General features: G+C 30.2%; 2 protein-coding genes across 6 annotated transcripts; one reads left to right on the plus strand and one right to left on the minus strand.

The window, feature by feature from the left end:
- Window positions 1-13,267: 13,267 nt before the first annotated feature.
- LOC106758663 (DNA-directed RNA polymerase I subunit RPA12-like) lies at window positions 13,268-16,483 on the minus strand. Of its 4 annotated transcripts, none has more exons than XM_014641611.2 (6): window positions 16,182-16,483; window positions 14,909-15,157; window positions 14,774-14,814; window positions 13,834-13,893; window positions 13,671-13,727; window positions 13,268-13,579 (listed from the first exon to the last, which is right to left on the minus strand). In XM_014641611.2, the coding sequence occupies exons 2-6, from the start codon at window positions 15,147-15,149 to the stop codon at window positions 13,505-13,507; spliced, it is 474 nt and encodes a 157-aa protein (XP_014497097.1). In that variant the 5' UTR covers window positions 15,150-15,157; window positions 16,182-16,483; the 3' UTR covers window positions 13,268-13,504. The 4 variants fall into 4 exon arrangements, with proteins under 4 accessions (XP_014497097.1, XP_014497100.1, XP_014497099.1 ...); XM_014641614.2 differs by having other exon boundaries at window positions 14,909-15,096; window positions 16,182-16,482; XM_014641613.2 differs by having other exon boundaries at window positions 14,909-15,106; window positions 16,182-16,482.
- Window positions 16,484-24,345: 7,862 nt separating this feature from the next.
- On the plus strand, window positions 24,346-25,887 carry LOC106758591 (gibberellin-regulated protein 4). 2 transcript variants are annotated; one of them, XM_022779992.1, is made up of 4 exons: window positions 24,346-24,535; window positions 24,661-24,705; window positions 24,816-24,849; window positions 25,383-25,887. In XM_022779992.1, the coding sequence occupies exons 1-4, from the start codon at window positions 24,470-24,472 to the stop codon at window positions 25,562-25,564; spliced, it is 327 nt and encodes a 108-aa protein (XP_022635713.1). In that variant the 5' UTR covers window positions 24,346-24,469; the 3' UTR covers window positions 25,565-25,887. The 2 variants fall into 2 exon arrangements, with proteins under 2 accessions (XP_022635713.1, XP_014497002.1); XM_014641516.2 differs by having other exon boundaries at window positions 24,348-24,538.
- The last annotated feature ends 254 nt before the right edge of the window (window positions 25,888-26,141 follow it).

The raw sequence follows: 26,141 nt of genomic DNA on the forward strand, positions 1-26,141 counted from the left end.
TATCACATCAATCAAATCCTACACTAATTCTCACAAACTTTACCCTCAAATCCACCCTCAATTACCCACAAATCTACTCAAAAAAACAACAACAAAATTACCCTCAAATCCACTCAAATCCACTCAAATCATCTCCCCCAAATCATCTCCCCCTAATCCTTTCAAAAGAACAGAGGCTTAGTATGGCTGTTATATTGTGCATTTCTGATTTGGTTTGTATTTCTGATGTTATGTGCTTTAAATTTTGTTTGGCTATTGTTTTGGTATGATGGGATTTTCACTTGTCTTGTTTTCTGTTATGCTTCAGAATGCTGCTCGATTGGATAGTGAAATAATCTATGATAGGGACTTTAACTATGATTATTTTGGTTTCAAAACCCTTGAGAGGTCCTTCCTCTTAAAGGTTCAAGGTAAGGTTGTGGAAAGACTACAACACATGTTGATGAGGGTTGCTGTTGGAATTCATAACGAAGACATCGATTCTGCTGTCAAAACATACCACCTGATGTCTCAACGGGGGTTCACTCATGCATCTCCAACTCTTTTCAATGCGGGAACACCTACACCGCAGGTACAGTATATGCTAATGCTCTATATCTCCAAATCTTTCTCTTTTTGTAGGCATGCATTTTTGATATTTGATAATCCATAACCACCCTAATGCAGTTTAGCTTTAACGTTGTATAGAAAGTAACACAGCATACTTCAACAACATGGCATGTGATGTGACTATCTCTGATTCAAGTTTATCATAATACAGTCCTACTTGTATTTGCACTATTGTTGTCGTGTACCAGTACGGCATGTTGCGGGGTCCATTGAAAGAGATAGGAATTTTTTAAATGGAAAGCCCTGAAAGTGAAAATGCTAGTTTTATGTGGTCCATTTCGTTTTGCATCAACTAATGGCTAAATTATCTTCAACACCCAGCAGCTACTTCAATAATGCCTGGTCGCCTGCACTTAATAATAAATCTTTGATTATCGAAGCTTTGTGGAAAGTTCTAACTTATCACTTCCATTGCTTCATACATAAATTTGGAAGGCCCTACGTATGCTAGTTCAAACAATTGCCATGTGCTTTGAACCAAAGGGCAACATAAAAAGACAAGCCATAATGAAGAACAACAACAGCCATGTGATTTGGCAAAGAAAGCTCCGGTTTTCTGTCTGAAATCTCAAAAGAGTATCTAGCATGGCTTGCTATGTGTGCACAATCAACGCTAATTAATATAATTTCACCATTTGTTTTCCAAGCTTGGACCCTTGTGTTTTTCTACATTATTTATAAATTTTGGCTACATTTCTGTAAGTGCTTTGTATGTAACCCTTTTTCTGTTTACTAATAATATCTCTCTTTTCCACCATTTGCAGGTTCTTGAAGATCCAGAGACCACAAAGCATGAACAGCCATTAGCATTCTCTTGAATAAATAGTAAATAGTGTATTTCCAGCAGCAAGCTGTGAAATAATCTAATTGTTATCTAACTTTTGTTTATATATGCCATCGTATTGTTGTGTGTGTGTTCATGTGGAATCTTGCAACATTTTTCAGGAGCAGAAGTTGAGAAGGATCTTCGAATTCAGAAGAGCATACTCCCTGCAGTTGGCCAGGTACTTTTTCTTTTTCTCGTGTCTGGACCTTCTTAGTGGGTTCCACCTGCCTATAATTTCTTCAATATTACATGTTTATCATTCTTATGCTGTGAGATTTAACTGTCTATTCTGTAGCAAAACTTTCTACTTTCATTTGCTATGTATTGTTATTGCATCTTTTGTTCAGCACATTGACCAACTTTATTATTGGAGTTGTTTTCTGTTTGTGATTTATGTGGAAATGGAAATTGGTTATCATGCTTCCAGAGTTAGAAAATATGAATTCGTCATTTGGTTAGTTGAAAATTAAAAGCAAGACTTTTGCTATTTCTTATTTCTCTTTATTGTTATTTGTCATTCATGTAGATAGAAATAAGAGCTGATCTGATGGATGCCCGTATGCGTTCAAAAGGTATATTCATTTTCTTTTTAAATTCCTTCCTTGTTCTTTTGTCTTGAATCACTCATTTTTGCATCCTGAAACAAACTTTTGTTGCAGATCAGTTCTACAAGAAGTTCTAGATCAGAAAAGTGCATTTCACAGCTTAAAGCATGATGTATTGCCATATCTAGTCTGGAGCCAACTGGTTAGTTGTTAATGGTTTTTCACGAGATAGGTTAGGTATTGTTGAACTTATAAGGTGTTGTTAATGGTTAGTTCCTAATTAAACTAATCAACTAATGATTTAGAAGTGTATCTTTGGCATTATAGCTATTGTTGTTTTAAAAACCGAAATACATAGGATTTTCATTATGAATTATGCCTCTCAATGCAGTGTCTGAACACTTGCAGACTCTTGAAAGGTAGATTTTTTCTATACTGAGAAAATATAAAGTTATAATATTAAGCTAATTGTAGAAAATTAATTTCATCAGAAAACAATATGTGAGTGAAGAAATATAATATTTACTTCATGAATTTGCTAGAGCTCCTGCATGTGTAGCTGCAAATGATGTCACCTACTACACGGGTCAACACGATATAGAACATGTTTCCTAACTTGGAACTTTAGAAATATAAATAATCATACTTTTTAATTATTTAAAAAATTAATTAGAATGCAACTCATGGTCATCTGGCTAACATGATCCAACTCAATTTTCTGTAATACACATATGAACATTTCTGTTTTATACTTGTATCTCATGCATAATTTCAGTTTATATTTCCTGTTTGGTATTCCAGTTTGGAGGTGTTATTTGGTGGACACAATCAACAAGCATTCTTCGATATTAAAGGTACTTGCCATTTGCTCACCTTGAATGAGATCAAAGTAAAATATACATCATTATATAAGAATGTTCCAATGCATCAAAAGCTAATTCAAGTATGGTATTGTTTGGGTTTGAGATTTGCGGGGAGATCAAATCAGAGAAGAAAGGGGTTAATTCTCTTCTAACAATCCATATAGAGATTCATATAAGGTAAAGTAGATGATGCCCCAATATAAGCATCAAGTGAGAAGAATTTGTTAGGTACTTTAGAACATGTTTATTGTAAAAATATTGTTAACTTTTTCATTTTGAGGATATTTCATTGTATCTGTTTGTGTTATTTATATGTTATTTACAAGTTTCAGGATTATATTCATTATGACTGATAGATTTATAACCTTGTTTAACGTTGATGGAGGAACTGGACCTTTATATCTCAAGTCTATCAATATATGTAACTCAACATATTTGAAATTGAGGTAGTAGCTGAATATTGCAATTTAAAATACAGGCACGAATATTCTGTTTGGTGTGGTGCACATGAACTTGGGATTATATTAAGTTATTTCAATGCTCATTTCTTTGGCAGATCTTTATCATGTAATGATTTACATGTTTTTAAGCCCTTTCGACAATCTTGGTGAGAATCAATTGTTTTGGGGTCAAAGACCACTTCAAGTATGATTCATTTCTTTACTTCTTTATTGCTTAATAATTGTTCCTTTCCTATTTTACGTCATTCTGAGTTACTGTGCATGATATGCAGGTTGTGTTGTTGCTTTTATCTGTAATTGCATAAAGTTGAGGAGTTTAATGCCATGGGAAAAGGGAAGCGTAACTAGAAGCTGGTATCTTATTTATGCCATTGTTTTCTTTAATTTATTTATGCTTCTTTTATTCTATTTTCTAGCTAAGCATTAATATTTACTATTGATATCTTGCCTCTAATTGATGCAAGAGGCTTCAAATTTGAGGACAAAGGTGAAACCATAGAGATCATTACCTCTCCCAGAAGAAGAGTTATGGAGAAGGAAGTGTGTGAGAAAGAAGAGAACTCCACTTGGGAGGAAGAAAATAAAAGTGGTTTCAACTTGTGGAAATGGAGTTTGACTGGTGTTGGAGCCATGTGTTCTTCTTTGGAAGCCAGCAAAAGAACAAACTAAAGCAGGATCAGAAGATCCGGTTCCAGATCTATGCTGATGACAAGGTAAGCTAATCTCAGTTTTTTTATTTTCACTAAGTTTGTTCCTTGTAAAACTGAAACTGCAATATCAAGATTTTGGAGTTTCATTACTGTATTCAATATTGGTTTTTCTATTAGAATGAAGATTCAATTCTGTGATTGATGCTGACATGTAATGAAAACCTTTTTATAGCATGAAACATTGAAGTAGAACTCTGCTTTCATTTATCAATCCTAAGAACTGTATAAACTTATCTTTTTTAAATATTCAGTACATTTGTGACTTTTTAAAGTGTCAACTATGTTTGGTTACAGTTTTTGACAAGATCATAGATCATGAGTAAAATTCTGAGAATGATTTAGTATTGGGTTTTGTTGTTTGTTTGTTTGAGAAATGTCAAGGAAAGAAAAAGTATGTTTACTTGTGGCAAGATTTTTGGAATCTTTTGGTGATTGCAATTTGGAATATTAAATAGTTTACTGGTTTTGGTCCAATATTGTTTTAATTGGTTGTTGGATTTTGAAGTAGTGATTGGTTTGGTTGTGATTTCAGAGGATTAAGCGAGTGGTGCAGCATGCAACCAAATTAAATGATGTAATTTCTGCAGCAAGAGGTATTCCTATGAGCAGAGCTCATATAAGTGTTGGGGGTTATTATGATGATCTGTGAAGCATTGATTAGGTGAGTTCATGAAGCGATTGAAGTGTGCAATGGATGAATAGTTCCATAAGATCTATGAATCTGGCCATATTTTATATTGCTGTAAATAACTGATGCCAAATTTCTGTCAAAAAGAAAACGATGATGCTAGATTGTTGATGTTTACTCTGTATTTTTTGTGATCTTGTAATTTAAGTCACAGATTGTAGGCACTTCTATTATTATTTGATTATTTTTGAATTAGTATATCAAGGTGTTTCTAGCTGTTTTGATTTTAGTAATTGCCAAACTCAGTTAAAACAGAACAGGAAATTAAAAATGAGTTTACAGTATGTGTATAATATATATATATATATATATATATATATATGTGTGTGTGTGTGTGTGGTTTCTCATCATATGTATAAATGGTTTTCAAAGTTAGAATTGAACATTTTGTTGTTGATCTGGGTTCCATTCGATGCTAGCAAAGGATTGCTAGGAAAATAATATTGATGAGTATTAGAAAGAAAACTAAAAAATAAAAGACACGAAAGGACATACCAAAACTAGCAGTTCAAGTATCTTTGGGTGACTATTTTGATGGAATGATTTTGAAAAGGGATTATTGATAAATAAAAATAAAAATTTGAGCTATTACTACATTTCCGGCTGTTTTTGAAAACCACTGGAAATAGCGGTTTCTTACAAAACCGCCGGTAATGTTTAGCGATACTGTTTTTTCTGGCGCTTTCCCCAATCACGGGAAACACATTTTTCAGGAGTTAAAATCGACGGAAACGCCAAAAATAACCTTTGGAAAAATTATATATTTTTGTAGTGGAAATGCAGAAGAGAAGAAAAGACTGTGGAGAGTTGGAGTCAAAGTTTTACAAAAAAATAAAAGGTGGGACTGTTACTTAATTAATAGGTTAAACAGTAAAAAATAAAGTAAAATAGTTAAAATAAAATTATTTAGGTAATAGAAAAAAAGTTACACAAAAATGAGGAGGTGAAAATGGAAATAGGAAGGTGGAGGAAATAACCCCCGTCAAGTTTGGTGGCAGTCACAACACATGCTCGCGAGTGGATGGATATCATATAACATGATATGTTATTTTATAGCGAACTAAATTTGAGAAAATCTTAATTGGATCATAATACATATAGTTAAAACATATCTCAACACGGATTTTTTTAGTAACATATTTATACACTAACGTCTTGTTTTTTTTATTACTTAGAATACATTAACACAATAATAAATAAATAATAAATCAGTAAAAATAACACATATCCAAAAAAAATTATGCCAATAGTTTTGTAAATATAAAATTGTTCTTATATGGGACTTATTTAGAATATATATTTTACCTTTGTTTCAAGTATTATCTTTAACAAGGTGAAAACGAATCTTAGGAATACAAAATTCACTATAATAGTAGCTGTTGTGCTTGCTAATTGTTTTTTTTTTCGTTTTGGCAATCATTGTGTTCTTTGAGATTTTTTTCATATGATATAGATGTTTTAGTTTAAGAAAAAAGTCAAAGATATCATTTAAAAGGAAAATATGTATTCCACTTTAACAGAGAGAAAGTCATGTTCAAAAAATATCTACTTGCTTTTTCAACTTTATCAACCAACTTATTAATATGTATACTAAATTCCAAATTCATATTTTTAAAAAGTTTGTTATATTCTAAATTGATAAAAAAAAATGTTATAGATTGTTCTCAACTTGTTATGATAAAAAAAATACTCAATTTTACATACAACATAAGATTTATTATATTCATTTTATTTTCTTCCTTCTCAACATGATTAGAGAACACTATCTTTATTTTGCGACTATTCTCTTTATCATTTAATAATCACACTGAAATTTCATCATACATTTTACCTCTTTCTTTATCATTACACATTATTAAGTAATAGTTTTTCCCATCTTTATGGAATACAACAATGAAAAAAAAATTGACAAAACATTAAATTAAAACTATTTCACATTTGAAAGGTAAGATGCGACATCCCAAAAATTTTACGTTAATATAATTTTGAATGATTAAACATTATAATATGATAGAACAGTTTAATTATAATATGATAGAACAGTTTAATAATGAAGATAAAGTTATAAGTTTATAGACATCTAAAATTGACCGTGAATTTAAAACTTTACTTACAAAGGATGTATTTCAAAATAGCTAAGTCAGCTAAGAAGAATCCTAAGAACTAGGGATGGCAACGGGTCGGGTTCGGATCAGGTAGTGTGATATCCGAACCCGACCCGCATGTAAAAAAGTGTACCCATACCCGCCGGATACCCGCATAAAAAAAATCCGCGGATTTTTTTCAACCCGCGGATACCCGTTTCAACCCGCAATTTTTTAAAATCGAGAGAGTCCAAACTTTCTTTTTAGGTTTTCTTTCCTAATCTTTAAGATGGGCCAAGCCCAAACCTTTCTAGGGTTCTCCTTTTCCCCTTCCCCTCCATCTTCTGCGCGTAGCCAACAACAATAACCCTCAACCCAGAAACAATAACCCTCAAGAGCTCGAATTTCCATCAGCCAAAAACAATAACCCTCAACCCAGAGCTCGAATCTTCATCAGAACATTCAAAACCTGCAAGAGGAAACATAATCACCGAGTCATTAGCCTCTCACCACAGAAAGCCCCAAATCTATGAACCCTAACTGCAGGGAAAACCCCAGAATTGTGTTCTGCCTCCATCTTCTTCGATCAACAAAATCGCGAGCATCATCTTCCCTTTCAACGGCCACCATGAATCGCATCACCTCCACGGCCACCGCAGACTCAGTCATCACCATCATGCACGCCTCGTCGATGCACTCCGAGTTGAAAAGAAGAGGTTGAACGGTTGAAATCAAAAATCAATCGGCGGAAGTGTTTGATCGGTGGGAAAGGTGGAAAAAGGCGTTTTAATCGGTGAAAGTATAAGAAGTGGTAGAAGAGATGTGAATATGTGAGGATACCTGATTTGGAATAGTGAGACGCGAAATAGGAGCATTACACGTTTGCCTCTGCCTGAAAGTTTCTTTTTTTTTTTCAACAGTGAAAGAAGCATTCAAGGAAGTAGGAGCATTGTAGCAGGAGATGAAAAAGCATGTTTTGTTTGTCGTTACCGTTGACAGTGGTGGGAATGGATACGTTGTTGACAATGGTGGGAATGGATGTGTTGGTGGAGAGCAGGCTTCTACGGGAACGCTACAAAGATGCATACAGAATGAAACCCTAAAAAAGAGATTTGGGCTTTGGCCCAATTTTAAAACAAATTTAAAAGAAAAAAAAGACTAACTAAAAAGGTAGAAAAAAAAATTTAAGAATAAAATTGTAATTTTATTTTTTTAACGGGTAACGGGTATCCGCGAGTATGGATAGTGTGATACCCGAACCCGACCCGTTAACAAGCGGGTATTAAAATACCCGTTACCCGCTACCCGCGGGTACCTTTTATCCACGAATATTAAATACCCGTAGCGGATTTTATCCGCGGATATCCACGGGTACGGGTTTTTTTCCATCCCTACTAAGAACTAGGCAACTGCATCTTTTTCATTCTCCAGTGCTTGCTCCAGGGCACATCATCAGCTACTGCTCACATCCAAAGGATTGGATGATCATCACAAGGAAGAAGGTAAACACATACAGCACACACAATGCAAGGGTAAACTAAGTTCAAACAAACATACAAGTCAATTTAATTCAATCTAATATGTCCAAGAACATTCACACATATGCACTTGTAGGTCATCATCGACATAAACATCATTTTCATACAATTTACCAAAACAAGTATCCTATCATGTGAAGACTTCTAGACTCGTCCGGACTTAGAATGGATGTAGAGTTGGGGCAGGTTGTGCACTTATGCTGACATCTACTGCTTTGCAAAGTCATTGCCGAGGGATTTCACCCGACCACACACAAGGTTAGTCCGTTACTACGGAATAGATATCTAGTGATAACGTGAAAAAGAAAAGGGCTGAAACTTTTAAGATAAAGTTTTACTAAAATTTTATTTTTGCTACTAAAATTGGTCCAACAATTCACTGCCACATGTGCACCACTTAAGTGACATTTTTCTCCGACCTTACATGAGACTTTTGAATCATGGAAAAATAAGATTAAAATAATTTTAAATTTCATACACAAATTAAAAAAAAATGTATATGTCAAGTCAATAGTCATAATCAAAATATCTTTTAATAGTAATTAACTTAAAAAATAATAATATACAAATAGTTAAGTAAATAAAAAATAAAAGAACACTACAAAATTTGATATTATCACCAGTCAAAATTTGTCAATAATATTTTAATTTTTTTATATATAATCAAAATTAACGACAGTTTATTGATGATTAAAAATTAATGAATAAATGTCAATATGATTCATCTTATTTTTTCACATTTAATTTATAAACATATTTTATCATATTAGACAAAACATTTGATTTCCAATCAGCAGAAAAATTTACAAATATATTTTTTTTCAATAATCAAAATTTTATTTTATAGACAAATCTTGTTCGATGAATTTTAAAAAATTCAATTATCAACAAATTTACACTAAATGAAAGTGAGAAATGTAACGTCATTTTATCAGTTAAAAAATTTGTCAATAATAAAAATTCTAAATTACTATTAGGTTTTACTGACTAAATTTATCAATGGATATTTACTCATAGATATGTTTCATTAGTAATTCAAATACTAATTTACTTACGAATTTTATTAACAAATTATTTATGTTAATAAATTTTGTTTTACAAAAGACTTATTTTTGTTGGTAAAATTTTGTTCATAATTAAAGAATTTTTTATAATGTAAATTAAAACCAAAGAGAATATAAAAATAAAATAAAAATAGTTTTCCCTTGGTGGTACCAATTATCATCTCTAATCATACTATCCATATGTAAAAGCAATAATATATAATTAGTTAAGTAAATAAAAATAAAATTATTTAAAAAAATAGAAAACAATTGAAGATAGTGTCGTTAGTAAAAAAACACTTTTTATAATGTTTATTTATATTGATTATAATTCATCGAGTATAAAAAGTAGAGTGGTAACATAACTATAAATAAGAACAATTTTTATGTCCGTTATAATTATAACAAGTATAATAAATGAACACGGTAACATTTTTGTTAAAGAAAAAAAAATTATACCAATTCTAGTTTTAATTAGTATAAAAAGTGAACACGATGATATTTTTGTAATAAATAAAAAAATTTATATCGATTCTAATTAAAAAGAGTACAGAAAGTGAACATAGTAACATTTTATAATAAATAAGAAAACTTTATATATTAGTTGTAATAAGAAAAGTTTAGGTGACCTTTCAACCTCTCTCATAGGTATTTACTATCTAAACTTTCTTCTTTCATTTCATTTTTCAGTTAGCGATTGGGGTAAAATGTGTGCATTTTTACAAAAATTATAACCCAATTGAGACAGTTCAAAACTTTAGGACCAAACTGAGATTTTCACACAAATACGAGGACCAAGAAGGGATTAAGCTAACATGTCAGCATACCACGTCAGCTAAACTTAACGCCGTTTGAGATCAGTTAACGGTTGGGATAAAATGTGTGCATTTTTACAAAAATTATGACCCAATTGAGACAGTTCAAAACTTGAGGACCGAACTGAGATTTTCACACAAATACGAGGACCAATTGAGGTATTAAGCCTTTTTTATAGATATAATATATTCGATTCAATTCTAATTTTATGTTTAAAACTTTTAGGTTATTAATTGATACATGAGCGATAACTCTACATTTTCATTTTTTTACAGATAAATGGTAATGAAAAAACAGAACTAGCCTTTGTTTGAACATTTCGCTTTGTATATCAATTTTACTTTAACTTATATAAAAAGTAAAACTTTCTATATCAATTTTATCATATTAACATGCATCGAATGGTAATATCCGAAATCTTAAACATTCGATCTTCACTTCTGATTTCTACAAATTCAAATTTTTATATCTGATTTTTTTCATTTTCAGTTCTTTTTTTTAATTCGAAATTAGTTTCATTAGTTTTAATACATTCATAAAATTATTTTATATTAATTAAATTATATAATACATTATAAACTCATAAATAAAATGCTAAAAAAAATAAACTAATATAAAATGAAATGAGGTGAAAGGTTCAGGGGGTGTAGGTTTTTTTATAAAGATGAAATGAGGTGCAGAGATGCAAGAATGTAGGAGTGCAAGGGTGAAGGGATGTCAGGTGCGACAGTGATACATTTTTGGTGATGGGAAGAAAATGGAAGTGGAATCAATGTTTTGCATAGAAATCTTTAATAATAAAAAAATAAACTTTTAAATCAGTTACTAATTAGAAACATTTTAGAAAATTAGAGGTACAAATCCTTGAAAGTGCGGCCCAAACAGCACCAGCCCCCTGCTTCTCTTGATTTAACTCTAGGCCTTTCCAACAAGGGACATTCCTACAATTTAAAATCAGGACCTATCAGCAAATAAAAGTAGGGCATTTCAGCAATTAAAGAAATTAAAATAAAAGTAAAGAAAAAGAATTTTTATTGAAAGATTTTCTAAAAAAGAATATTAATTTCTTAATTACCAAAAATACTCTTAAAAACTTATTTTTAACTATGATTTGACAAAATTACAAATTTAAATCAAAACCTTAAAACTAACCTAATTATAGAAAATTAAAAACTAATAAAAAATTAAAAATACCTTCTAAACACGAAAAAAATGGATGCGCATGAATTTGCTTGAAGGATCTCAAGCCATTGCTCTTGTGAATCAAATCCTAGAGAACCGATTTCAGAGATTGCCCAGCCTTGCTCATGCTAGTGATCAGTGCTCAAACAATTCATCCAAAATCTTTCACTGTTTATGAGTGGACATAGCCACGCTTAGTTATTGGCACAAAATCACAAGGAGTTTTAAGTTCCCACATCTTCTAACCTCATTAACTCGCACATATAATTGCTTCTGAGTAGGCTCGAATTAACTCGCAAACTCCGCGCTTCACTTGTTTAAAATAATGGAAATAAATATGATTTAAAACAAGAGATATAAATTTAATAAGGTTTATGTTTAATAAGAAATATTAACTTTAATATAAGTGTACTGTAGTTTTAAATTTTTCATGAAATATTATTTTTAATATTTTAATATTTAGTTTATTTTGAGTTTATTAATGATGATAATATTTAATTATTCACTTTTGGTTTTATATAACATTTTAAATTTTATCATTGTCATGTGAAAATTTTTTAAACATACTAAAAGTTCATAAAAAAGTCTTTCTTTTACAATTTTTTATTCTGAATTTCAGATGCAAATTTTGTTACTACATTTTTACCATGTAATTTCAAATTTAAAACTCGTTACCATATATTTTAAATGGTTGGTTATCTTTTATCTTCTAAAGTTTAAAGAAATTATAATTTTCATATTTTAATAATATACTTATGTTATTGAAATTATTTTTAAATCATCATTTAAATTTACATAATTGGATTTGAATGAAACATTATTTGTAATGATTAATTATTTAGTTTATTAATAATGTCATTATTCAATTATTTATTTATTATTTTACATCATTATTTAATTATTATTATTATTATATCAATATTATAATGTTATTGTAGTTTTATATTATTATAGAATTTTATTATGTGATATAATACATTATTATTTTTTTTTTAAATTATTAAATTTGTGGAATTTTTCTTTTTTCAAATTTTGTTCCCAACTTAAATACAAACTCTTCTTATTATAGGTTAGGAAACAAAATAATATAATCATTTCATCCTACAATCATTTCATTTTAGACTTCCAATTTCCTAAAATATCCCTAATCAATAATAAGATAATTATTTGTTAATTTTTTGTTTATTGAAAATTTCTGTGTACATTGATTACACTTCCCTTTTTCTCTTATCAGAAAACATACATTCTTGCACCCCTCTACCTCCTCCACCTCATTTCATTTTTATTAATAAATCCTACCCACATGATTTGCACGTCTCAAAATCATTTTATTTGAAATAAAATTTAATTGTTTGTAATATTTATATCATTAAGAAATTGTCATATTTCATAAAAACTTTAACAACATTTTTTCAAATTATAAAGCATTCCGATCCCATATCAAACCTACCATACAATCTCACATCTACTAACATTACAACAAAACATAGCATTTTCATTTGCAATAATATATCAGAAAACACTAATTGATCCTGCATAGAAAAGAACCAGCCACTTCCCAAGGGATGGGCAAACTGCCCTATAATGTACTGCACTATAAAAGTTTATAGTTAAATATAAACTACTTCAAAAAAACTGTACTGCACTAAAAAATAGTTCAGATTGAACTGCACTAAAAACCCTAATACAATATCACATCAATTCGTCTCCTCAACCAGTGACTTTAAATATCTCTTCCCAATGCCCATTTGTTGACATCCCATTCATCTTAAATGAATTTCACTAATATAAAAATCTAGTAATCAGACTTCAGAACAGGAAAAAAAAGTCACCAAACTTCCAAAATCAAAAAATCAATTTCTTTAGAAAGAACATTAACAAAGTAAATGAAAGACACAATAATTAAAATCATAGCAGAAGTAATAAAACAAATCTAACACGCTGAATAACATCACTTCTTTACAAACTCAAGATCTCATCCTAAATCATTTAAGGTAAAAAGGCTAATTAATTAATAATCAAGTCCAGATAACAATCTTAGTGGGGCCAGGTCCGGCATATTATCAGAACAAAATAGCCTTAAAGATCATTCTATTTTTCCTGGTACATTCCTTCCAAAGATAGTCTTAAAGTAAACCACTAGTTCTCCTGAGATTGATTACCACAACGGGTACATGTATAGAAAGTAGTTTGCCCTTCATCTGCTGATCTCATCTGAAAAAAGAATGATTGAAATAAATAATTATGGACTTTAAATAAGATTAAGATCAAATTGCCAAATATACATTATAAAGTCTAACGATACCTGTCTGGTATAAAAGTTAGCTTCATCATGGCCACATTTTTCACATTTTTTGTTGACCTGTCAAGAAATAATACGTTTTTTTAGAGAAGAAACAATAACATTTGAAACATTCAAATATCTTCTTAAAAACCAAGCTATATTTAATATTGAATGATGCCATTACCTTCGACAATTGCACCTTCTGTTCCTCGATTATTTCCATTCCAAGCTCTCTTCTGATCTCCTGCAAAACACAAGGTTACTTTTATTTAAAGAAGAATTGCCAATAGTGTACATAAAGTGAATATGTCCATGGTCATGATAAATCACAAATTTGGCTTATTTCAGTTATATGAGACTCAAGCTTCAGCTAAGCTGCTGCAATTCTTGGTAGGAAATTTAAAACCTAAAAAGTTAGCAATCCTGACTAACTGTGCCAGAATTTTCACAATAACATTTCACCTCAACTTTCTATCATTGCTGCATTGATCTTAAAAATCTAAACCCAGGTCCAATTTCACTATGGCTACACTAATCAAATTCAAGTAACATGAGAACTAATCGTGTATACATAAACTTGAATGTTCTTCTGTTACTTTAATGCAATACTACCAATTGATCTGTTAAATTATTGGCATGACAACAACATAGCCAATACCATTAGTGATATCAAAAGGTATAGTGATGTCTAACATTAGTTTTAAACGAAAGAAAAAAAGAAACTCCAATACCATCATGGTCTTTTCACCAATTCCCACCAGGACAGATAAAATCAAGGTAGGCCTAAGAGGGTACACAAAAACAACTGCTTCTAAGGATATAATCACTTATTTTCCAAACACTCTCTTAGAAAGTTCGCAAAAACAGATTATTATTTCTTCACAATGAGCCCATGCAAACACACAATAAGATGGTTATTTAATTACACATACGACAAAAAAAAAAAGGTACAGAAAGTGTCATGAATTCGTGAGTCATGTGTGAAGTCACGGAGGAAGAAGACATGTTCATTTTTCTTTTAAAAGAAGTGCATGAAGCACCATAAGTAAGTCCATGAACACTGGCATGTAAACTATAATAATAATAATTCACAGTCATGGGAGATAACAGAAATAAAAACATACCTCAGCAGTAATTGTGTAACTTATTTCCTTATCACGAATATCTGAACACAACCATAGTCAATTGGAGAGAGTTATACATAATATACAACTAAGAAAATTCGAGAACACGTTACCACAGTAAAAATAGGGCTTAACCTTGTATGTCTTGGAGAGTTTTGCACAAAGAACATTGGGCGTACTCACTGGAAGGAACAATTAGCATTGTCCCACACAAATGGCAAAAGAAATCGAGTCTAGAGTAATAATACGCCATCGATTTTGGAGGTGAAATACACAGTTTTGTGTGTAGCGCAGAGAATACAGAGGACGAAGCTGCAAAAACCCTAACGTATACTGACGAAACGAGGATGAAACACTTTTTTACAATTTCTAACATTCACGTCACTACATTAATTAAGAGTTCAATCAAACAAAAGACAAATTTATCTAAATGATGATGATGATATAGGGTCTGAAAACAAATTCAGAGTTTATATTTCATACCCCTAAGCCCAAAACATCCAATCCAGTTAAATCAGATTAATATTTCAAATCATACATACCCCTGTTTACTCTATGACCATATATCATTTACCTAGTTTTAAGCAATTTTCAATTCTCATCTACTTTATTTAAATCATAATTAACACTGCAGCAAACTAGTTTCACCCATCACATTACACCACATGGATTCAGACACATAAGCTCTCATTCAATTAAAACCAGTTTCTGATAAACAACTCATATACATTCATTCTTTAAAAGCTACGTAAGGTATTCTAGTAACACTTAACATCAGTTTGAATATCAATTATTCAGTTCCCTTATACCTAATGTTGACCATAATCTGAACATAATTTTACATAATGAATTAACCTAACACACAATCAGACCTCATTACCCCCTCTAACTTGTTATTTTTAATTTCAGAATTTTTACACATATACATTCCACTTATGTGCATCAACGCCATTGCCATATATTCAAAACAAAGTGGACTTGTCATATTTAATATTGTCTACCACTTTTAGCCATATCTTCAGAATTGTAAAATCCTCAGTATAAAAATTCATTCTTACCAACACAACTCATATTTCTAATACTTCATAATTAAGCAGTCATTCAGTTGTATCCCCTAATTCAGCATTATACTGCAGTTTATTCATTAATCATAGAATACAATGTCCCATTTCATATATTGAGAACACTCAACTACAGAAACCTTACTCCACTCACCCACATTCATCAGAAATAATACAATCATACACAAATTCAATCACACAGAATACCATTACCGTTTTCCAGCAACATAAACATCAACCACAAGCACTCGAATAACACGCCGAAAACAAAAAAATCTATGTGAATCGGATATGGGGAACCGTTTCACACAGATGTGCCAACCACATTCAACCAAACAGCGACCAACCTGCAGTGAGCGAAAACTGGGTGCGTGTTTGTGTATACTGGCGGCGCTAGTGCTCGAGCCTTGAATGAAGCTCCCTCGAGACAGAATGCACCACCTTTGCGAAGCTGTGGCTGCGGTGCGAAATCTCGCTCCTGTGTGTGACGATGGAAAGAGGAGGACGAAAGCAAAGGGAGAGGGAAAAGCGGCTATGTGCCTCTGTGTGTGCTGGACAGAGGAAGAGGAAAGCACGAGCGGGGTGCTCTATGTGTGGAATAATTGAGAGACCAAAAAAAGCCAAAAAAAAAAATTGAGATGAGGGCACTGTAATTACCCAAATAATATTAAGTGCTAACGTTGAGTTTCCCTTCGTGTTGCAATTTTGAAAAGTTCACTGGGCTTAACTGGGCCAATAGATTCGGGCTTTCGTCCTGCAGCATAAATGGGTGTTGCTCCCTACACCTCTTCAAAAGAAACCTATACCTTTCCACTATTTAAATCTCCCAACAAACTGTATTTAGCATAAAGTTATTTACTGCGTTATTTTATCTAAAAAATTAACCCATCAAAAAGTCATTTCTATTGTATATATTTTTGTATATACTTTTCAAAAACATAAATAAAATATAAGAAAACTTTATTTTCACCACATTAAATTGTTATATAAAATTTATCAACATATTTCTGTTGAAAAATTGAATAGTTGAGAGGTTTAAATTGCAAATAAGGGGTGAGAACAGCAATGCGCCCCGTGTATGTTGCTTTCGGGATCTCTCGGCCTACCTCGGTTAAATTTTTTTTTTTATTAAACACCAATTTTGTTTAAAATTATTTGTATTCAAAAGTAAAAACTGATTAATTGATTTAAAAGAAAAAATAATAATATAAAAGTGGATTAAAAAGCAAATGAAAGAGAAACATTTTTGCCTTGAATAATGTTTAGAAAAGGGTTTAATATGTGAGTATTTTTGTACCATAAGTACTTGAATGAGATGAAGATGATATGAAATAAAAAAGTAATGATATTTTGGAGCAATGAATGATTAGATAGTGTGTGTGCTACAAATAAATTGGGTTGCATGTGGATATTTAGGCAACCCACATGCAAGAACATGAGTACTATCTTCCTCTTTTTCCTTTTTCCTTTTTCCTTTTTCCTTAGACAATGCTTACACCACATTCAATGCGCCACCAATAATCTTATACTTTAAACATTCAAATTTATACAACCATGGTTACAATAACTGCTTTCAAAATTACTACATCAAACCTGTTCTGATGTGAACATGCTCTAATTCCTGGAGACAATTGCGTCCACTGTGTTTTATACGATCAGTTGCATGTGCATTGCACATGTCTTTTCTAATTATTGCTTCTCATGTTCATCTTCATTCATGGATTGGAAATCACGTATAAAAGTCAAGTTCGAACCTCTTCTACATATATTTTGCTCTTCGTGTCCCACAACTTTTGCTCTAACACTCATCTCACAAACTCTCCATTTATAGCTCATCTCTTTCACCTTCTACGCGTAACAATTTTCCAAACTTTTCTTTTATTTTTATATTTCTATTGCAGTTTTTTTAACAAACTTTTATGTTTCAGATAAATCCACAATGTACCATGTCTAGACATGGGAACAACGTTTGAAGATGATATATTCATATGAATCTTTTATTTTATGTCTTCGTATGACCAATTGGATAAACCGACAATAACTTTCAGTTAGGCCATTGAGATTCAAACGAATCAGGCACCAAGCTAGGAGATGATAAACCCAAATGATAAAGATATATGTTATTATTAATGAAATCTTAAAGACTAATTTATAATATATAAATAGAAATAAACGTTATTTTATCAACTAATTTTATGAAATTAAATTAGATTTAAAGTCTAAATAAAATAAAAGTGAAAAACTAATTCCATGTCTTATTCTCATGGTAGTCAAATAACATAAACTAAATGATTATTACTAGGTTTAAAAAATACTATTGATATGTTTCTATGAGTTAATTTGACTCTAATTAGTATAAATATTGTGGTTTTATCACTTAATTTGACTCTAATTAATAGACTACTATTGAAATGGTTCCATTCCGGATGAACTCTCCATCGAAACTCGACCAAATACTAAGTAAAATTTTAAAATTACCATAGTACTTCTTCTTGCAAATAAGATATGTATATGAAACGTTTAATTAAGTAAAGTCTTGTTTAAACCTACTTTGTTATAAAATACGAGTTTGGTTATTGTTAATTTGATTAACAGTTTTGGTGTTTAGACATGACCTTAAGCATTTCAGCCATGACTCAATTCTTTATGTTTAACGATTTTTTAAATTGTAAAAATTATATCATAGTTCATTAAAACAGTTGTACAAACAATGAATAAAAGCTTTACAATTCACGTAAAGACAATAAAATAATAATTGGTATGTGTAATAATGTGATACATGTACTTTGTTTGAATAGTAAAATGATAATGTGGACTACAGTACTGATGTACAATACAGAATATTTAAACACAAGTTAATATAATAAAAATATCAGGATGTTTAGCTTGATTGAAATTATTTTCTGTTGTAGTTATAGGGAAAAAATTATGCAATACAATTATAAGGATCTGTGTTTATACAAATTGAGAAAAGTCGGTTTTGTATTTAATGTTTTTAAAATAAGTAAAATTGTAAAATAAAGAATAATTTAGAAGATTAATGAATGTGTTCAAGTTCATTTTTCTTATAAAGTTTTATCTATCCGAAAAAGAAAAAGAAAAAACATGATATCAGGGGATGTAAATTATTATCATATTTTCTTTTTATGCTTGTGTCTGATATAATTTTTTAAGTTAATATTTACGTGTATAATCCTTCGAAAAGTTGGTATATATGGTGTTATTATTATCATAAAGCACAATGGAAATATCTATTACGTGTATCGATTGAATTGTAAATAACTGCAGATATAAAAAAAAAAAAATTACTCATAGTTCTTTTAAGTTATTATGTTTAATTTTAGTTCAACTTTAATTTTTCGAGTCATAATTGTTAATAATATAAGATAGAAATAGTAATGTTTAAATTAAAAATTATGATTATAAAAGTAAACGAAGGTTTTCCATGCAAATTTAAATTATTTTACTTAAAAAAGAGAGTAAATGATTGATAAGTCAAATGACGGTGAACCGAGAAATGAAAAAAGGTACACATAAAAGAGAAATAAATTACATAATCTTTAAATTACTATTTTAAATGGACTATTTATCATTGTTAATCTTTTCTTAAAATTCTTAAATTTTAGGGAAGTCATTTTTTAATATATTTTTCATATGATACATTCTTACTTATACTGAATAAGATTATTATAAAAGACAGATTTTTAGTAATATATGTATATAGCATTTTAATATAACTTATCTGAAAATAAAAAATGGAGCATTCATATATTAGTTTTAGTAATTTATACAAAAAAAATTATAAAAAATGCGCAAGAAAAAAGTGTATTGTTTTCATTTGTGATAAAATTACATATATGTCCAGCTTAGTAGAGACGAGTGAAACAGATGATAGGAATAAAACTACCGACTGAAAATAAATAAAAATAAAATAGATATTTGACTAAAAAACAATTGAGAAGAAAAAAATATAGAGACACGAAAATAAGTAAAAAAAAAAAAATAGCGTAATAAGTGCATTGAGCGCATAATAGTGAATTCGGCGCAGCTGGTGTCACGTGGTGGCACATGCAAAACTGACAGACTGGGAAAGAGCAGATTTCATTTATTGAGAAAGAGAATGATTTGATTTTGTTTTTCCAGAAAAAATAAAATTAAATAAAATAAATAAAAGGAAAATGAATTTGAAAGACTTGATGAGCTTGACTTTCTGTATCTATGTGGGCCCATTTGTCCATTCCACTTTCAAAGTTTTTCCATTCTCACCGTTCCCTCAATCAATGCTCCTTCTCTCTTACATCAACATTTTCCATTTTATTTATAAACAAATTCTCAACTACTTTTTCAATATCACAAAGATACCACGTCAACATTTTTATTGAATATTAATTTTAAATTACTAAATAGACAAATGTATATAATTAAATTAGTAATTAATTTAATTTATAAATAATAGAAAAGGAGAGTCAGGAAATTATAAGAGAACAGAAATTACATTCAAACTAAACATTTTATTCTCATAACCTAAAGTAGTAAAGTTAAGGGGACACGGACTTCAACCAAAACTGAAAAGAAAAATATCACCGGGACAAAAAAACAAAATAAAAAAAAAATTGCAAATTCCGCAGAGTTTCTGTTATTTCTAATAAAAGGATTTATATATTTCTTAAAATATAAACTTATACCCTTAAATACAAACCAATCACAAAAGATAATTTGGCTTATATAGTTCGTCCAGTAAACTATTTTATTAAGATAAATACAAGAAAAATAAAAGAATTCCACAAAATCACAAAATATCATAGCAACACTAAAAAATATTATAACTTTTCTCTTCCAACATTTACATATAGAAGACCTAGAAGAAAGATATAAAAGAGAAATTTCTCAGCTTTAGTAATCTTCATCAAGTCTTTTATATATATATATATATATATATATATCAAAACAATTGTTATCTTCATTAATAACCTAAATTGGGTTTACAATCTTGTATTCATGTTTAGACTTTTTAGTTAACAAATAAGTGATTACTAAGAAAAGACTTTCTTCTAATAAAATGTTAACTAGAATGTCTAGATTAAAAAATATCCAATTTTTATTAAGAATGACGGCATAAAGAATATTTGAAATTTTGTTAAGATTTAAGTAATACTTGTCTTCTATCTTATAATTTTAGTGATAATCTTATTTTTTACCTTTTATTGATATTAAATTTTGTAAATAAAATCAATTTCTTCATATTTTTTATATTCTTTAATTTTTAAGTTTATTTTGTTTTTTATTCTTATTTTATTTTAGTTATTTTAAGTTTTTTTTTTCTAATTTCTATTCTGAAATAAGTTAATAAATGAAAAACTGATTGAAACTCAAAAAATATATGATTGGATAAGGTATAATATTTTTTTTGACAAAAATCCCACATAGAAGGCATTAGAACCACATCCAACGCCATGAAGAAAGTGTACTAAAAATGCTGACAAAAACTTAAATCACAAATTTTTTTAAGGCGTATAGATCATTGTCTTTAAGGATTTACCTGCGGTATATTGCGCAAGCCCCCAAGATACAACAGGAATTTGACAAAATATTTCTGAAAATCTTAGAACTAGCAAGGATCTCTAAAAAGAGTATAAAATAAACCCAGAATAATTTTAGAAGAGGAAAAAACAAGAAAGAGAGAAAACTGCTTTTGGTGTGTTTTGGAACCGAAGAAAAACTCTTTATTTATAGAGTTAGGAAAGAATAAAAAAAAAATAATAATAATCAATGATTTTAATGTTGCAAATTTATTTGACATTGCAAAATTTAGCATATTACCTTTGAGCAATGTCTCTTTTGCAATAATCTAACATTATTACAACAATAAGGACTCACATGTAAAGCTATAGTGCCATGGAACGCTCTTGGAAGACCAAAAAAGCATCATTGGCCGCTAAGTTAAGTCGTTGGGCAAGCTAGCTACTCGTTAGGCGAAAATGGCAGCCCAAACTTTCAGTACTGGAATCATTTAGAAAATAATATGGTACACCCAACAAGTTACAAGTTAGAGAGTGTCGATTTTTAGGTCTCGTTGGTCAAGAATGAAATCGTTGGGAGATTCTGTTGGCCTTGATACGCGAAAGTGAGTATTTAATCATGTTTTCACAAGAGTTTTGGGCATTCCTTATTTTTACATGAATAAAATCACCTAAGATGATTGTGAGAAACTCTTTGAGGTTGTTTGGAGTACTGAGAAACTCTTCCTCTCATCCTTTAGTTTCTTCCTTCACCCATGGTGTTTTTTTCCCTTTTGGGGTTGGAGAGGAAGATTATTACATATTTAGAAATGCAAAGGAGATGTGTGATTGAACCTTGGAGTAGCTACTAGGTGCCTTAGGAAAAAGTCTTCATCTACTTTATGATTTCAATTTTTTCTCTATCTTTTGTCTTCATCTACTTTATGATTTCAATTTTTTCTTTATCTTTTCAAATTGTAAACCTTGGGTTCTCCACCATGGAGAGATATTTCTATTTGTTGATATAAAACATATTATTGCGTAAAATTGTGTTGTTGACATGTACATACGTTTTCAATTCAAGATAATATTTAATTTCTATGCTTAATGCTTGATGTGGATTGTTATGAGTCTTGAGGTGTTGAGAAATATCTTTAGAATTTGGACTTGAAATTTAATGGTTAATGGATGTTCGTATCTAGGAATAAAACTTGGTTTATTTGAAATTAATGTATGATTTTATACTTGACAAGTGATCATATGTTCAATACACTAAAAATAGAATTTAAATATATTGATGAGTTGATTTTGATTTGAATATGAAATTAAGACATTTTTAAATACATGAAAGTAGACTAGATAAAATCTAATCTTAATATTTGCAAAATAGTTTATTTTAAATTTTTTGTTACATACAAATTGAATTTTCATTATATTTTTATGAACTTTGTTATATAATTAAAATATTTAGTGTAAAAGTTATTGAATGTATGAATAAATTTTTTGAAAAATAATGATATTTATCAGCGACCAGTAATCTAAATTTTTAAACCTATTAATATAAAACTAACGAGAGTTTTACTAAAAATAAGTTTGAAAAGTGTATATAATTACGTGTGCTAATCTTTATCAGAAACTATACTGTTACGTAAACTTCTTAACAATGTGGTAACTGAAAGTTTTATTTGACTACCTTTATCAAATGTTGATATGTGTAAATTTTCCAAAGCTTTATATACATAATTTAACCCTTTTTTATTGTGCATTTCACTTGTTTTGACATACTTATATTTGGTTCTTAGTTTCTTAACTTTTCTTCTTTTGTTGTTTAATTGTTCAATTTATTCCAAATTCATAAAGATTAATCTAATCTCATACTTTTTTTTCTTATCTTAACCTTCGTTAAATTTTATTTGAAAAATATTTCTTTTAATAAAAAAATTTATTTTCTTTTGGTTGTCTTCCTTAAATTTACTCATATCTCGGATGTACTTTTCTTCTTATTATAATATTAATTATATATTGAAATGGTATATTACATTTCAAGAAATACACTTTTAAATTTTATTGAATAAAATAATTTCTACAAAAGATATTTACTCATTTTTATTCAATTTTTATTTATTAATCTAAATTGATATTCATGTAGTTATAATTTTTATATTTAACATTAAAAAGAGTATCTTTTTAACGTTGATTTTTTTATAATATTGTGTTTACTTTGTAATTTTTATTTTTTATAAAAGTTTAGTTAATTAATTTTTAAAATTATATAAAAGAGTATGAGAATACTTATTATTTGATGGAAGATGAGGATGGCAAAAATTTATAACTATTAATATAAGAAGAATGATGAGGATAAAATTTTGCTATAAGGATAAAGACAATGAGATCAAAAGTATCATGTGAAAACATTGTGTTAGAGGTGGAAGAAGTAATGTCCTAACAAGATCAAGAGGATAAAGAGATTATACATAAAAATAAATAAGAGACACAAAAATAACAATAATTTTAAATTCTTAACTTTTTTTTTATATGAAATTTAAAATTTTATTTTTAGATTATTGAATTCCTCTCATAAATTTTAAAATATGTTTTTTTTTTCTAAGTGTTTCTTATTAATACAATTTATTTACTTCAAAACATTTTAAGTTCTGCATAAAAGTAAATTATCATCTAAAAATTCACACTAGGTATTATTTTGTTTATTTTTTTTTCCTATTCATCCATACGAATTATGGAGCGTGCATGTCTTTTAAGAGTGTTAGTTTTTAGGAGCAGCAAACATGCGGCTATGTTCCAAGTTGCTTAGCATTTCCTAATTAAAATAATGTATTTCGTAGACCGTACGATCCGATCTAATGTAATTTGCATCACCGTCATGATATTTGTGCTGACACACGTGTCAGACGTTGGTTCTCCAAATTGAGGACAACTTTCTACTTCTAAATGCACCCAATAAATGTTGCATCAATCCCTACCCTTGAATGCTTCTATAAATACCCCACCATCATTTGCTTTCGGATCCCAGCATCTCCTCAAACATCCCTCTTGTTTCTTGGTCTTGATTCGTGATTCAGAAAGAAGGTTCTGCCAAATCAAGAGGGGTATTCTGATCATAGTGTGTGTGTGCAACAATGGCTATGGCTAAGTTCCTTGCAGCTATGATCTTGGCACTCATTGCCATTTCCATGCTTCAAACCGTGGTTGGTCTTTAACAATGTCTAAGAACCAGACACATTTAATGTTTTTCATGTTTTGGTACCACTAGCGTACTAGTGTTGAGAGATTGAAGGCTTCTTACACTTTTAATGGCTTTATTTTTCAGGTTATGGCTGCAAATGGGCATGGAGACCACCTGAATGATAACAAGGTATGCTGCATCTCTTTCTCTCTGGTTTTGTGAAGAATGAAAAATGGGGTCTAGGGATTTTGCTTTCTAAGGGGTGAATCAGTGCTGATTTATGCTGTTTGTTTCTGCAGAGCAAATATGGAAGTGGGAGTCTCAAGAGTTACCGTAAGTAAACTTCATTTCTTCAACTTGTCTTTTTATGGCATCAAGCAATGTATATATGTCAACAGATTTCTCCAACTCCAAACTTTGCATATAAAAAATGGTGGCGACACTGAGAATGGAAGAAGGAAAATTTTTAAGAACATTCCCAAAAAGCTCTCAGTGCAGATCTTGGATTGTTATTTTCCTATTATTTTTTTCATTTAAGCCAAATTATGCTCACATGATTCTCTACCTCTCTTTTCAATGCTCTTAACTAACCAAACCGACATATAATATTATTTGTACTTTTTTTATAAATTAAAAAAAAAAAAAGTTCTACAATTTTATTATTGTTACATCTCTCTTCACTGTCAATTTTAGTTTGACTGTGGTCAATTTTTTTCCAATAAAAGCTGCATTTTTTTAGTGTTTTGACTGATGTGTGAAAAGAGAGGAGTCAAAGAGCTATTGATTACTGGATTGACCATACCGGTTGCCTCTTTTGTTTCTTACCAATGCTCAATATGTCTCTTTTGGGAATATGAAATGACCAGAATGCCCATCACAATGCTCGAGGAGATGCAACAAGACCCAATACCACAAGCCCTGCATGTTTTTCTGTCAGAAGTGCTGCAGGAAGTGCCTGTGTGTTCCTCCGGGTTATTATGGTAATAAGGCTGTGTGCCCTTGCTACAACAACTGGAAGACCAAGGAGGGAGGACCCAAGTGCCCTTGAGCTTCAACCTCATCAACATCAAATGTTGCTTTCTTATATATTTATCACTTCCTTCATTGTTCCATTTAAGGCACTAGCTTACTTCCCTACTATTCACATGTCCTAACTAAATGATATAGCCCCTTGTGGTGGCACTATGATGTATGTTTTCTTATGAATTTTGGGATGTCCTCCCTCTAAGGACCACATCCGTAGTATCACTCCTTAGGACTTGCTTTCCTTTCATGTGAGTGGCTTACTTATATCAATACATCATCTGTGGAACTTATTTCTAGTTTAATGTCTTATAATTTTGGAATCAATGGGGGCTTCGGTGATGCATTGAATCATTGAATAGATAATTGGGTTACTTCATTCTTATTACAAAGAGCAATCTTTTTTCCCTGTCAGAGTAGTGTAGTTTCTTCTTTACAAGGTCCCTATTTATTACCAGATAGGTGTGCATGTGATAAGGCAAAAGTGATGCTCTTGCTCTGTCATGCACCCTTCTCTCAAAGTCTGTAGGCCCATTTTACTCAAGACGTCTACTTTTGTTTTCCTTTTCCTTTTACAAAGTAAAGATGCCACAAAAGTAAAA

This window comes from Vigna radiata, chromosome 4, assembly GCF_000741045.1.
Source record: "Vigna radiata var. radiata cultivar VC1973A chromosome 4, Vradiata_ver6, whole genome shotgun sequence".
NCBI classification, from domain to species: domain Eukaryota; kingdom Viridiplantae; phylum Streptophyta; class Magnoliopsida; order Fabales; family Fabaceae; genus Vigna; species Vigna radiata.

Bases quoted from the DNA above. Each gene is read 5' to 3' on its own strand.
- LOC106758591 (XM_014641516.2), top strand. From the start codon at position 24,470: ATGGCTATGGCTAAGTTCCTTGCAGCTATGATCTTGGCACTCATTGCC. The intron at 24,706-24,815 runs GTATGCTGCATC...TTGTTTCTGCAG, and splicing joins ACCACCTGAATGATAACAAG to AGCAAATATGGAAGTGGGAG. The intron at 24,850-25,382 runs GTAAGTAAACTT...TGAAATGACCAG, and splicing joins TGGGAGTCTCAAGAGTTACC to AATGCCCATCACAATGCTCG.
- LOC106758663 (XM_014641611.2), bottom strand. From the start codon at position 15,149: ATGTTAGAAATTGTAAAAAAGTGTTTCATCCTCGTTTCGTCAGTATAC. The intron at 14,815-14,908 runs GTTAAGCCCTAT...GGTTGTGTTCAG, and splicing joins AACTCTCCAAGACATACAAG to ATATTCGTGATAAGGAAATA. The intron at 13,894-14,773 runs GTATGTTTTTAT...TGTGTTTTGCAG, and splicing joins GTTACACAATTACTGCTGAG to GAGATCAGAAGAGAGCTTGG.